Consider the following 13,268-nt stretch of genomic DNA (forward strand, 5'->3'; position numbering starts at 1 on the left):
TCCCAGAAATTGGTGACTAAGGCACCCAGCTGAGAACAAAAGGTCAAGTACTTCACATTCTCAGCTGAGAAAACTCTCAGCAGTTGAGGCCAGCCCTCTCCCCAAGCTGACAGGGGTCATTACAGACATATCTTCTTCCCATCTCCCCCTCCAAAAAGTCCCAGATCATTATAAAAGGATGACTGGAAATTAGTGAGCTGTGCCATTTTGGGGAAGGTGTTTTTTTTTGTTTTGGGGGGTTTTAAAAAATATTTATTTATTTATTTGGCTGTGCTGGGTCTTAGTTGTGGCACACGGGATCTTTAGTTGTGGCACGCGGGATCTTTAGTTGTGGCACGCAGGATCTTTAGTTGCGGCACGCGGGATCTTTAGTTGTGGCACGCAGGATCTTTAGTTGCGGCACACGGGATCTTTAGTTGCAGCACACGGGATCTTTAGTTGCGGCATGTGGCACCTAGTTCCCTGACCAGGGATCACACCCAGATGCCCTCCATTGGGAGTGTGGATCTCAACCACTGGACCACCAGGGAAATCCCTGCTGTGGTGTTTTGTTTTTTTTTTTTTTGTGGTACGCAGGCCTCTCACTGTTGTGGCCTCTCCCGTTGCGGAGGCTCTGGACGCGCAGGCTCAGCGGCCTTGGTTCATGGGCCCAGCTGCTCCGCGGTATGTGGCATCTTCCCGGACCGGGGCACGAACCCGTGTCCCCTGCATCGGCAGGCAGACTCTCAACCACTGCGCCATCAGGGAAGCCCCCTGCTGTGGTGTTTTGAAGGATGGCTACTCTCTCCTCCATCTTCTCTGGGGATGAAGGGAGGTCATTAGCTGATCCTCCTCCTAGTGCTACCAATGTGACAGCACATCTGGGAAAGAGGCCATGGTGAGACAGCCAGGAAGGCAGGGGCAGGGCCCCCCCCCCCAAGTTCAAGAGACATAAAGATGATGGCTCCTGTCTATGGTCACAAATTCTAGTGCTGGGGGAGGGAGGAGGTAGATGAATCAGGGACTGGGGCTTTCCATGGATGGCTGCAGCATGGGGCCAAGAGGTGTGGGCTTCAGGGGATGCTGCGTGAGGGGCCAGCTGAGGGTCAGTTGGAGATTTAATGCTTGCAGGGGACTGTCAATTTCTGAGAGGGCTGGCAGAAATGGAGCCCAGAGACAACATACTTGAAAAGTGGCTTCATCTAACCAAGAAGAGGACAGAGAGCTTGCTGGGAGAAGTCAGCTGGGGAGATGCTGTCTGTTTTCCCTGGTCCTCACGGGACGGAGAAGGGGGCAGAGGGCACACCTTCTGCCCACCCTAACTCTACTCCAGGATCCTGGGAAGGGAACCGAGCTTGTTAATGAATGAAATTGGGACCAAGACTTAAAGAACAGAAAGGAGGCCATTTTAGTAACTGAAATGACTCAGATGACAGCTCTCTAAGATGTTAAGGAAGCAGAGGAAAGAAGGGTTTGACAGAACTTATTAGTAGCAGTTATACTTCTAACCCATGGAGACTTCTCACTAACAATGAATCCAGAGCTCACTTCTCAATACCCTCTGCCCCAGGATTTTTGAGGAGCCCGAGTAAGACAAGGACCCTTGAACTCTGGAGTCCTGCTCTGTATTACTAGTTAGCTGGGTTACCTGCAGCAAATCATGTAGCCCCTATGGACCACAAATTCCTCAACAGGAAGACTCCCCGGGGCCCTCCCACCTCTAAAATTCACTATCGTTTGTCTGTGAAACGAATTCAGTTTTACCTTCTCAGGAGACAACCCGCATTTGGCTGCAACTTCCGTGATACAGGATTCGGTGATCAGCCCTGTCTGAGGAAAGCCAAACCCTCGCAAAGCCGTGTTGGACGGAAGGTTGGTTCTGCACGCCCATGCCCGACAGCGCAGGTTGGGAAACTTGTAGGCATTTTCCATTTTCAGAAGTCCCATCTCTATTATCTGGGGAAATCCAGAGTTGACGTGATGAGACCTCATCCTTGTGCACCTGTTTTACCGTCCTGAGACTTCGGACCAAAATCAGGCCAAACATGACCTACGTCACATCAAACATGCTAACCTGGACCCATGTCTCAAATTAAATGCATTTTTACTGTAAAATGATTTTTAAAGCTTTGAATAATTTTTTGGAAATCATGACTTTTACATTTTCACATTAGGGCTAATGCATTTTTCCCCAGGTTTTAAAAATTTCCAAAAGCCTTTGAAGCATTCATAGGCCCTCTCAGTCTACAGAATGTAGACTCTCTCTCAGTTTACAGAATAAAATATCCTGAAAAACGGGAAAAAAAATGCTGGTATTTGGCCTCATGCATTTGTTCTCAACCAGGGGCAATTTTTCCCTCTTCCTTCCTGGGACATTTGCCAATGTCTGGAGATATTTTGGGTTGTTAGGTCTGGAGGGTAGCTGCGCCACTGACATACTGGATAGAAGCCAATGATACTGAGGGACCTCTTATAGTGCACAGGGCGGCCCTACAGCAAAGAATTATCCATTTCAAAACATCAGTGGGGTCAAGGTGAAGGTCTAATGCTTGCATCTGGGAAGAGAGCTCTAAGTTTGGGAAACACGGAGATAACACACAGATGCAGACTTAGCCAGTATCTCTGGGCTCACCCCTGGGGGCACCAGTAAGTAACATGAGTCTACTCGCTCCCTGCATTGCGAATCTTTACGCTTTTCTAATTAAATATTATTTAACTACTGAACATTTTTCTGAGTTAAATAATTTTACGTAACACTTTCCAGAATGTGAATTTGCTCATTAAAACACTTACAAGTAATGACTCATCCAGGGAGGCACCTCCATTGCTATAATGCTCTACATCCAGGGCCAAGATTCTGCCATCGTTCATGAATCCAGCCTGGGGAAAGAGAATGGACTTCTGATACTGGTTCTGGGGACCCAGTCTCTCTAAAGTTTACTCTGTCACTTGTGAACCCTCTACATATAGATGAAAAATTTTATGACCTTAGATTTGACAATTTCTTGGATAAGACACCAAAAGCATAAGCAACAAAAGAAAAAATAGATAAACTGGACGATATCAAAATTTAAAACTTCCTGGTATCAAAGGATACAATCAACAGAGTGAAAAGGCAATCCAGAGAATGGGAGAAAATATTTGCAAACCATATATCTGATAAGGGGTTAATATCTGGGATGTATAAAGAACTCCTACAACTCAACAACAAAAAGCCCCAAACAACCTGATTAAAAAGTAGACAAAGGACTTGAATAGACACTTCTCCAATGAAAATATACAAAATGGGTAACAAGCACATGAAAAGATGCTTGGCATCACTAATAATTAGGGAAATGCCAATCAAAACCATAAGATACCACCTCACATCCATTAGAATAGCTACTATAGCAAAAAAAAAAAAAAACCCCAAAACAGAAACAAAACAATAAGCGTTGGTGCAGATGTGGAGAAACTGGAACCCTTGTGCACTCTTGGTGGGAAGGTAAAACGGTGCAGCTGGGTATTTATCCAAAGGAATTGAAGGCAGGATCTCAGGGAGATATATGTATACCTATGTTCACAGCAGCATTATTCACAAGGGGTAGAAGCAACTCAAGTGTCCATCAGTAAATGAGTGGAGAAACAAAATATGGCATATACATACGATGGAATATTATTCAGCCAAAAAAAGGAAGGAAAAAATTCTGACACATGCTACAACATGGATGAACTTTGTGGACATTATGCTAAGTGAAATAAGTCAGTCACAAAAGGACCAACACTGTATGGTTCTATTTATGTGAGGCACCCAAAGTAGTCAAATGCACAGAGACAGACAGTAGAATGGTGGTTTCCTGGGGCTGCTGGGAGAGGAAGGAATGGGGAGTTATTGCTTAATGGGTACAGAGTTTCAGTTTTGCAAGGTGAAAAGAATTCCAGAGATGGATGGTGATGACCGCACAACAATGTGACTGTACTTAATAATGCCACTGAACTGTACACTTAAAAATGGTTAAGATAGTAAATTTTATGTTATGTGTATTTTGCCACAAATAAAAATAATAACAATAAAAAGGAAGGATAGAGAAAGATATAAAAGCAAAACAAACACACACAAAAACCCTCCTGTTTAATCTGTCACTACTGTTCAATCTTTTTTCTCCTCCTAAAGCAAATCAACTGCATATTTCTTGACCTCTTATTCTCGCCATAAGTTCTTGAATTCTGACTCCCATCCTCATATTTCCACCAAAACCTTTTCCCCTAAAGCCAGCGATCTTCTAATCTCCAAATCTGGTGGCCTGCACATAATGGACGCTGCACATTTTTCTCATAGGGCCCAATTTCATCACAATTCTCAGCAGCATTTGGTGTTGCTGGAGGTCTTTTAAATAAATATCTTCCTTGCTTTTAAGATGTATTCAATATTTCTGAACTTATTAAAGTTCATTTTGGGAATTCCCTGGTGCTCCAGTGGTTAGGACTCTGTGCTTTCATTGCCAGGGCCCGGGTTCGATCCCTGATCGGGGAACTAAGATCCCGCAAGCCATGCGACGCAGCCAAAAGAAAATAATAATAATAATAAAAGTAAAGTTTATTTTAATGATTTTTGTTGACTGGAGCCAAATTCAAACTGAAGTCAAGGGCATGAACTATGAATTCAGCAGTTTAAGTCTGAATCCTGGGTCTGCCACTTAACCCACTCTGTGATCTCGGGCAAGTCACATAACCTCTCTGACTATCTGTGACCTGGCAATAAGTAAGGTAATGCAGGCAAAATCATAAGCCAGTGACTGAAACCTAGCAAGTATCCTAAATAATACTACTGTAAATGTTATTAATATCATCTCCTGTCCTCATACTACCCTCCATCAGAACACATTATTTTCTCAAGGTTTTAATCATCACTATGCTGATGGTTTCTGTAACTTATAATCCAGTCTTTTCAATAAAGTCCCATATCGATGAAGGACATTTCCACTTTTAAATGTCCCACTGTCACTTCTTCTCCAAACACACAAATAAACTCATCCCTGTCCATCTAGACTGTTTCCTCCTTCCAACTTGGCTCTTTCTATCAGAAACCTCCAAGGCATGTTTGTGGTTTTTATTCTCCATTATATTTTGCTAAGTTTGTCACCGAATTCTATTTTATTTTATAATAGCTCTTGGACCCATCTCTTTTTCTACATCTTCCTATTGTAGCCAGACCCCAACTGCTTCATGTCTGAAAGCATCAGCTGCCTCCAGGCGGTCTGCGTCCTCCCTCCTCGCTAGGCCGTCCTGCCCAGTGCCATCATATTCTCCCCCTCAAAGCGCCCATGTTTGGTTATGACACTTGACTGGTCAAGCATCTACTCAGTCTCACTGTATCTTATGAGATCAAGTTTAACCTCCCATCCTGGGATTCTCAGGCCACTCTGAGCCTGGCATCACCTAACCCAACCCATCTTATTTCCCATTACTTTCCAGTAAGTGCTCTGTGCGCTAATTCCCCTTCTCCCCTTACTCCTGCCCCTATCAAACAGGCCGTGTGTATCCCACCTCTGCATTTATGCTGCTACTATTCCCACCACCTTCTTTCTGCCTTCTTTCTGCCAATCCATTCTTGAAGGTCATTTACGTTTCACCTTCTCTAAGAAGCTTCCTGTACACACCCCAACTCATATTCATCTCTCCTCATAGTTTTACTATGTGCACCTCCTCCTTTAACCTGAGATTATTATGTTTTCATAATGACTTCATATGTGTAAGTCTTATTTCTCCCTCAACGGCTAAAATGTGGTCTCCTTCAGGACAAAGTTTGCTCTAATAAATCTATGTTGCACTAAACCCAATTCAAAATATAGCTTAGGGTGAATGTAAGTTGAAATAGATACACTCGTTATCTTCTAACAATAGGTATGCAGGTACACCAGTTGTGGTAGAAACGATGTGATGTGTTCAACAAAGTCTGCTGTCTTTCATCCTGGGCATGCAGGAAGACTACATTTCCCATGCCCCCTTGCAGTTAGGTGGCAAAGTTCTGGCCAATAATGTGTCGATTAAAGCAAGGACCACCACTTCCAGGCCTGGTGCTCAGAACATCTCCCACACAACACTCTGCTCCCTCTCTTCCCTTCCCTTCCCTTGTCTGCTGCCCTCTGCAGAAAATCCAGTGGAGGACAAAGAGTCTTTAGGGCAGTGCTAACCAATGGAACTTCCTGTGATGATGGTAATGTTCTCTATTTGCATGTCCTATATGGCAGCCACTAGTCACAGGTGGTTATTGAGCACTTGAAATATAGTTAATGCAACTGTGGAACTGATTTTTTTTTTTTTTTTTTTTTTTTTTTTGCGGTACACGGGCCTCTCACTGTCATGGCCTCTCCCGTTGGGAAGCACAGGCTCCGGACGCGCAGGCTCTGCGGCCATGGCTCACGGGCCCAGCCGCTCCGCAGCACGTGGGATCCTCCCAGACCGGGGAACGAACCCGCGTCCCCTGCATCGGCAGGCGGACTCTCAACCACTGCGCCACCAGGGAAGCCCTGGAGCTGAATTTTAACTTTCATTTAACTTAGTAGATTTAAATTTAAATAGCCGTATGTGCCTAGTGGCTTCCGTATTCAACAGTGCGGTCTGAGGGGAGGATGGTGGTGTTACTAGATGGAAAAAGCTTGAGTCCATGAGTGATTCTGGGTAGCAGGGTTCTCTCCTGTTCTCCGCCCACCTCCCACCCTCCTCTGATTACAGTGGGCTGTTACTTGAGCAAGAATTAACACAAAAAAGGTCTAAGTCCCAGAGAGTTTTTAGTTGTTAGAGCAGTTAGCCGCCCATTCTGACAAGTAAACTTATTTCTTATAAAGCAAAAGAATACTTATTGTCTGCTACAGAAACTTTTCTAGGAATTAGGAATTTCTGGTACAGAGTTTTACCAAAATACCTTTGACATATTGATAAATGAGGAAGCTGTTGGCAAGCATTTGCAATTTCGCATAACATTATTGTTACAGAAATTATTCTGTTTTTACCTCCCACGTATAAAACTGTGGGAATAGTGTGGTTATCAGACCCACTTTCATGGACGTATGTATAAACTCACATGTTTTCCAGCTATGCACTCTGTAGCAGCCAATACCAGCTCGTACTTTTTCCACAAACTGGTATCTTTGAGGAAAGCAGAAAAGCTTCACTGAACCAGCCAGTAATCAGTTAGCACAAGGAAGAGACAGTGTGACGCTCAATTTGTTGATTTGCTCACTGTCATTCCCCAGTAGAGAGTAGCCAGATGCTGCCCTCTGCATTTCTGTTATGTTATATTTACAACATAAATCCTCCATCCTTCTACTCACTTTATACTTTCCAAGGTAAGGGTGGCGGCCTCCAGTTATTAACATGTCTTCTCCTCGTTCCAGAATGCAGCGGACTGCACGATCATGCCTAAAACAGGAAAAAAAAAAAAAAAATCGGGAGAGGTAAACTCTTTTACCTAACAGGTATTATCTAGGGTTTATGTAACGCCTAGTGAGAGCCTGGTGGCATCCACACACACCGCAGAACAGCAAAGTGACTCCCTGAGCCCAGGCTGTGCTGCTCTCAGGCATACACCGGTGACTTCTTCCTTTGGGTCAGGGCACAGTGCCTGGCACTCACTACTTATGCAAGGGGGCTCTCAGGCCCAAGGCTCCGGAGTATTGCTTTGGGGTTATTTCCCACTGTGATAATCACCTCCATGATAGGCAAACAGTCCCAAGGCCACATTATAGATGGTTACAAATGGAGGAACTCAAGTGGTGTCTGACTGCCAAGTATTCCCTGATAGGACAGGTCTGGAATGAAGGTCTTTTTGTGTCATGGGGCAGAGGAACTGACGTACATTACTTAGCAAAGAAATTAAGCCTTCTAGGTGTGCCTATTCCAAAGACAATTTCCTATGGTTATATTCTGACACCCTTATAGGAAAATGGTACTATAAATAAAGGTAAGCATAAGAGAAGCAAATTTTCCATTTAAATTAAGGGGAAAAAATATATACACACACACACACTTTTGAGATACACATATTTATATCTATCTATATGTATATAAACCTTTTGAGATATGTATAGGTGTAGATATATAGATAGATATAAATGTCTACCTCAAAAGGTTGAACTGACCTATGTAGATATACAGGTGCTAAGGACAAGTAACCCCACCCTTTCAGGATCTGCTTCTGTCTATCTCCAGGTATTATATATTTTACTGTGGTTTTTACTCTTTTCAGTAATTGATTCTCATTTTTGTTTTTATAGTATGTAGTTTGACAATATAAAATAAAGAAGTTGTAATAAGCTGGCAGCTGGTTTGTATATTATATGTGATTTTAAATAACCTTGACCCAGATTCTTCCTCCTTAACCGCAATACTGAAAATATTCAATGTGACCTCACTTTATTTTTAGTCTACTTAACAGATTTTCTCCACTTACTTGTTTGCAGCAAATGCGGTGATGGCTGCCATGATGCCAGTTTTCATCACCTTCCCCCCGAAAGCCCCACCAACACGCTTTACATGACACATGACCTTGTTAGCTGGGAGCTTCAAGGTTGAAGCAACTATGTCCTGCGAATGATAACAGTTCTCATTAATCTGACCCATCTGCAGCAAGGGAGTGGGAATAGTCCTTACACATGTTGATTCCTTAATGTTGTACATGATACACAAATTGTGTGTTTATACTAAATAATGGGATGATTTCCCGTAAGCTAAGCATGCATCCATGCTGAGCTCAGCAGTATTTAGCTGTAATGACAGCACCAAAACTATCATTAATATTAAGTATTCCTTCCAATATCAATGAGATATTTTTGTGATAATAAAATTAAAAAAAATTTTTCCCCATGAACTACACCCAAGGTATCCTTTGGGATATGTTTCCTGCAGCAGTGAGATTTCGTGGCCTTCCAAGCCTCTCTCAGACTGGGTCTTTTCCCTGCACACCACTGTCTCCACTGGAGAACGAGCACTCCTCACCCTCCATTCGGATTCAGTTGGCTGGTCGGTCTTCCCTGGATGCAGGCCTTGCTCTTCCTTGCCATCCTAATGTTTGAGGTCATTAAGTCTTTTTTGTTGTTGTTGTTATAAATTTATTTATTTATTTGTTCTTACTTTTATTTTTGGCTGCATTGGGTCATTGTTGCTGCGCGCGGGCTTTCTCTAGTTGTGGCGCGCGAGGCGCGGGGCTTGCTCTTCGTTGCGGAGCACGGGCTCAGTAGGTGCGCAGGTTCAGTAGTTGTGGCACGTGGGCTCAGTAGTTGTGGCACGCGGGCTCTAGAGCGCAGGCACAGTAGTTGCGGTGCACAGGCTTAGTTGCTCCGTGGCATGTGGGATCTTCCTGGACCAGGGCTTGAAGCCACGTCCACTGCATTGGCAGGTGGATTATTAACCACTGTGCCACCAGGGAAGTCCAGGTCATTAAGTCTTAATAACTCATTTTTATAGGTGGGGAGCCCAAGAGGAATGAAGTGATGGGACCAATGTCACACAGGGAGTGAGAGGCACGACAGGAATGGAATGGAATTCGCCTGATCCTTCTTAGTGTTCCACCTTCTAAGAGGCCTCATTCTCCACATTCCCACATTCCTACTTGCTCTGATAATGACACTGGCTCCTTGTGACCTACTGAATCAAGACCCCAGTGTTTGTTCCCCTTACTTTCACCCTGATGCTTAAACTAGCCACCCCAGGCACCTCCAGATTGGGCAGTCTTCGTACTATTCCTCCTTCTTTACATGCATGCTGCCTGGCACATAGGACACAGGCAAAAAGTGTTTGCAGAAGGGACAAGTGAATGAATGAATGAACGAATGAGTGGCATTTGATCGTGGTGTGGAACTCCCTGGAAATGGCTTCTCCTCTCACCATCTAGATGAACCTCATTCCCACCACTGTAAATCCCAGCTTAAGACTTCATCTTCATGAGACTTCCTGGATGATTCTCGGGCTTTACAAACCTCCATTCCCTTAATTCTTCCACCTATGTAAATTCTGACTTTGCTGGTTGCATTCTGCCCAGTACTATTTCCTAATTGCTTCATGTGAGTTAGGTGACTGTAAGTTTTGGAGGGCAGGCCTTCCTTTGTAAAATTTTGGGTTTCTTTTTCAGTTTTATTGAGCAATAATTGACATACATCACTGTATAAGTTTAAGGTACACAGCACGATGGTTTGATTTACATGTATTGATTACCACAATAGGTCTAGTTAACATCCACCATCTCATATAGATACAATTAAAAGAAAAAAATTTCTCCTTGTGACAAGAACTCTTAGGATCTGTTTCTTAACAACTTTCGTATATAATACAGCAGTGTTGACTATAGTCATCATTTCTTTCGTGTTCTTAACAGTGTCAAGAGTATAGAAAAAGAGACCAGCTGATCCCATAACTGATTTTAAAGTTACAGACCCACAAACAGAAGGCCATTACTTTCATAATACTATCTTAAAAGTTTTAAAGTTGTATGGTTATTAATACCCAAATGGATATGGCTATTAGTATTCCAAACTCCTTCAGTTTCTAAAATGTTCTAAATTGTTCTTGGTATATCTTGTTGACAGAAACCACTTAGGCGTGTCCCCTCCATAATGGTCCCCACATTACCTGTATGTATTTGGGAAACTGTGTGGACACGTAGACATCAATTTCTTGATCCTCTCCTTTGGGAACAACAAGCATGCTTTGGGTTTCCATATAAAAATGTTCTTGACCTCCCATGTGTATTTCACCTGTTAGAGGAAAATATTCCAGAACCAAGGAGGCAGTCAGATAGGACAGGTAGCACCCCTCAGGTGTTATCTCATTACAGAGAAATTATGACAGTGCTTCTGCTGGGGCAGTGGGTTACATTTCCATTTTGTTCTTTTATATCTTCTGTTTCTTTGCTGAGATTTTCTATTTTTTTTCATTTGTTCCAAGTGTTTATGCATTCCAAACATAACAATATTTAGCTTTTATTATACCTGCATATTTGAAGTAGAGTTCTACAGGGGAATGTGTCATGTCTGCCAGCAGGGTAGGTCTTAGAGTGATAGGGAAAGATGTGTGACTTTTGAGAGTCAAAATACTACAGCAAGGAGAATTCCAGTTCCAAGACAAGATGGAGTAGATACATTTCTCCCTGTTCCTTCTTCTATGTACAGCTAACAATTCTGGACATTATATGTAATAAAAGAAACATAAGAAGGTTCTGAAAAGTAGAGGAGAAGGCAAACCAGCTAGGGACTTTGGGACCCAAGGAAAGACACAATGTTGAGTTCAGTGGGTTTTGTTATTGTTTGCTTCATATATCCCAGACTTGGTGCCAGGGAAGCAGAAATCCAGAAACACCAACAGGCAAAGAGAAAAAAAATCCCCCAAGAAAAGCCTACTTTCTCTAGCCAAAGGACCAGGAGAGCGGAAGCCTATCAAGACAGAAAACTTTTATGCAATACCTACTCTGCTCTAGCCAAACACTACAGAAAAAACTGAAGACCTATCTCTGTTTGCAAAAGTTGAGTGGGGAGCTTAGACTTCCACCCTTATCAAGCTGTGATGAGGTACCCCAAATCTTCCGCTGGGGTGGTGTTAATGGGGACCTTACAGGGAACCTGGACTTCCATGCTCCACCTGGCAATAACAAGACATCACCCCTCGTTCCTTCCAACACAGGGTCAGAGGAGTTCTGGTAAAATAGATGATTTAAATAAGATCCAAAGTCTTACAACATAATATCCAAAGTGAACTGGATAAAATCAGAAGTCATTCATCATACCAAGAACTCAACTTGAATGAGAAAAGACAATCAACAGATGCCAACAGCAAGATGACACAGATGTAGGAACTATCTGTCAAGGATTTTAAAGCAGCCATCATAAAAATGCTTTAATTTACATAAACACTTGGGACAAATGAAAAAAAATAGAAAATCTCAGCAAAGAAACAGAAGATATAAAAGAACAAAATGGAAATTTTAGAACCAAGAAATACAACACTCAGAATATAAGGGGCTCAGTGGATGAGCTCAACAACAGAATAGAGAGAACAGTGGGAATCATCAGGGAACAAGAATACAGAACAATAGAAATTGCTCAACCTGAGCAATAGAGAGAATAGACTGAAAAGAAAATGAGCAGAGCCTCAGAAACAGTTGTGATTAAGATTAAAGTCTGAACATTTGTGTCATTAAAGTCAAATATTTGAAGATGTAATACGTGAAAATTTCCCAAACTTGGTAAAAGACACCAACTTACAGAAGCTGAGTAAATCCCAAAGAAGATAAACCAAAGAAGCTCATGCCAAGACACATCACAGTCAAACTTCTGAAAACTAAAAACAAAGTATGTTGAAAGAAGAGAGAGAAAAACACTGCCTCTCCTATTGGGAAAAAATACTTCAAAAGACAGCAGATTTCTCATCAGAAACCATGGAGGCCAGAAGAACTGGTATAACATATTTCTTCAAGTGCTAAAAGACCTGTCAACTCAGAATTCTATATTCAGTGAAAATATCTTTCAAGGATAAAAAAGAAATTAAAAAGACATTCTCAGATGGGGGCTTCCCTGGTGGCACAGTGGTTGAGGGTCCGCCTGCCGATGCAGGGGACACAGGTTTGTGCCCTGGTCTGGGAAGATCCCACATGCCGCGGAGCGCCTGGGCCCGTGAGCCATGGCCGCTGAGCCTGCGCGTCCGGAGCCTGTGTTCCGCAACGGGAGAGGCCACAACAGTGAGAGGCCCGCGTACCGCAAAAAAAACAAAACAAAAAACCAACTGTATGTTTATGTAAAATAATATCCTCGTTCTTAGAAAATGGACACTGTGGTATTTAGGAGGACAGAGGCATCAAGTCAGTAACTTACTCTCAAATGGCTCAGAAAAAAATGTGTGTGCGCGTGTATGTGTGCGTGTATATGTCTCTCTCTCTCTATATATATATATAGAGAGACAGACAGACAGGCAAAGAGACAGAGACAGAGACAGAGACACACACACACACAGAATGATAAAGCAAGTGTCATGAAATGTCTATTGGGGAATCTGGGTAATTAGGAGTTTCTTTAATGTTTCTGCAACTTTTCTGAAATCTAAAACTATTTCAAAATAAAAAGTTACAAAAATTTTATTGGAAAGTTCAAATCAACTGATTTCCAAGAGGGAAATTTAATTTTCATTACATATGTACATAACTAAAGGAAGTCTGCAAGGAAGTGGGGGAAGGAGACAGGGAGGGAAAGAAGAAAGGAAGGAGAAAGCAGAGATGGAGGGGGGAGGGAGAAGTCAGAAAGGATGAAACAGAAAGAAACATGGGC

At 42.7% G+C, this 13,268-nt stretch overlaps 1 protein-coding gene across 1 annotated transcript in view; it reads right to left on the bottom strand.

Annotated features, from left to right (window-relative positions):
• The window catches only part of AOX1 (aldehyde oxidase 1), a 70,337-nt gene that overhangs the window by 20,509 nt on the left and 36,560 nt on the right, over positions 1-13,268 (bottom strand). Inside the window, exons 21-25 of the mRNA XM_060152363.1 lie at positions 10,585-10,709; positions 8,411-8,544; positions 7,293-7,380; positions 2,773-2,859; positions 1,744-1,935 (exon numbers count right to left, since the gene is read on the bottom strand). Of these exons, the coding sequence (XP_060008346.1) occupies positions 1,744-1,935; positions 2,773-2,859; positions 7,293-7,380; positions 8,411-8,544; positions 10,585-10,709 (626 nt within the window). The remainder of the gene's footprint in view (positions 1-1,743; positions 1,936-2,772; positions 2,860-7,292; positions 7,381-8,410; positions 8,545-10,584; positions 10,710-13,268) is intronic.

Source organism: Lagenorhynchus albirostris, chromosome 6 (assembly GCF_949774975.1).
Source record: "Lagenorhynchus albirostris chromosome 6, mLagAlb1.1, whole genome shotgun sequence".
Taxonomy (NCBI): Eukaryota; Metazoa; Chordata; class Mammalia; order Artiodactyla; family Delphinidae; genus Lagenorhynchus; species Lagenorhynchus albirostris.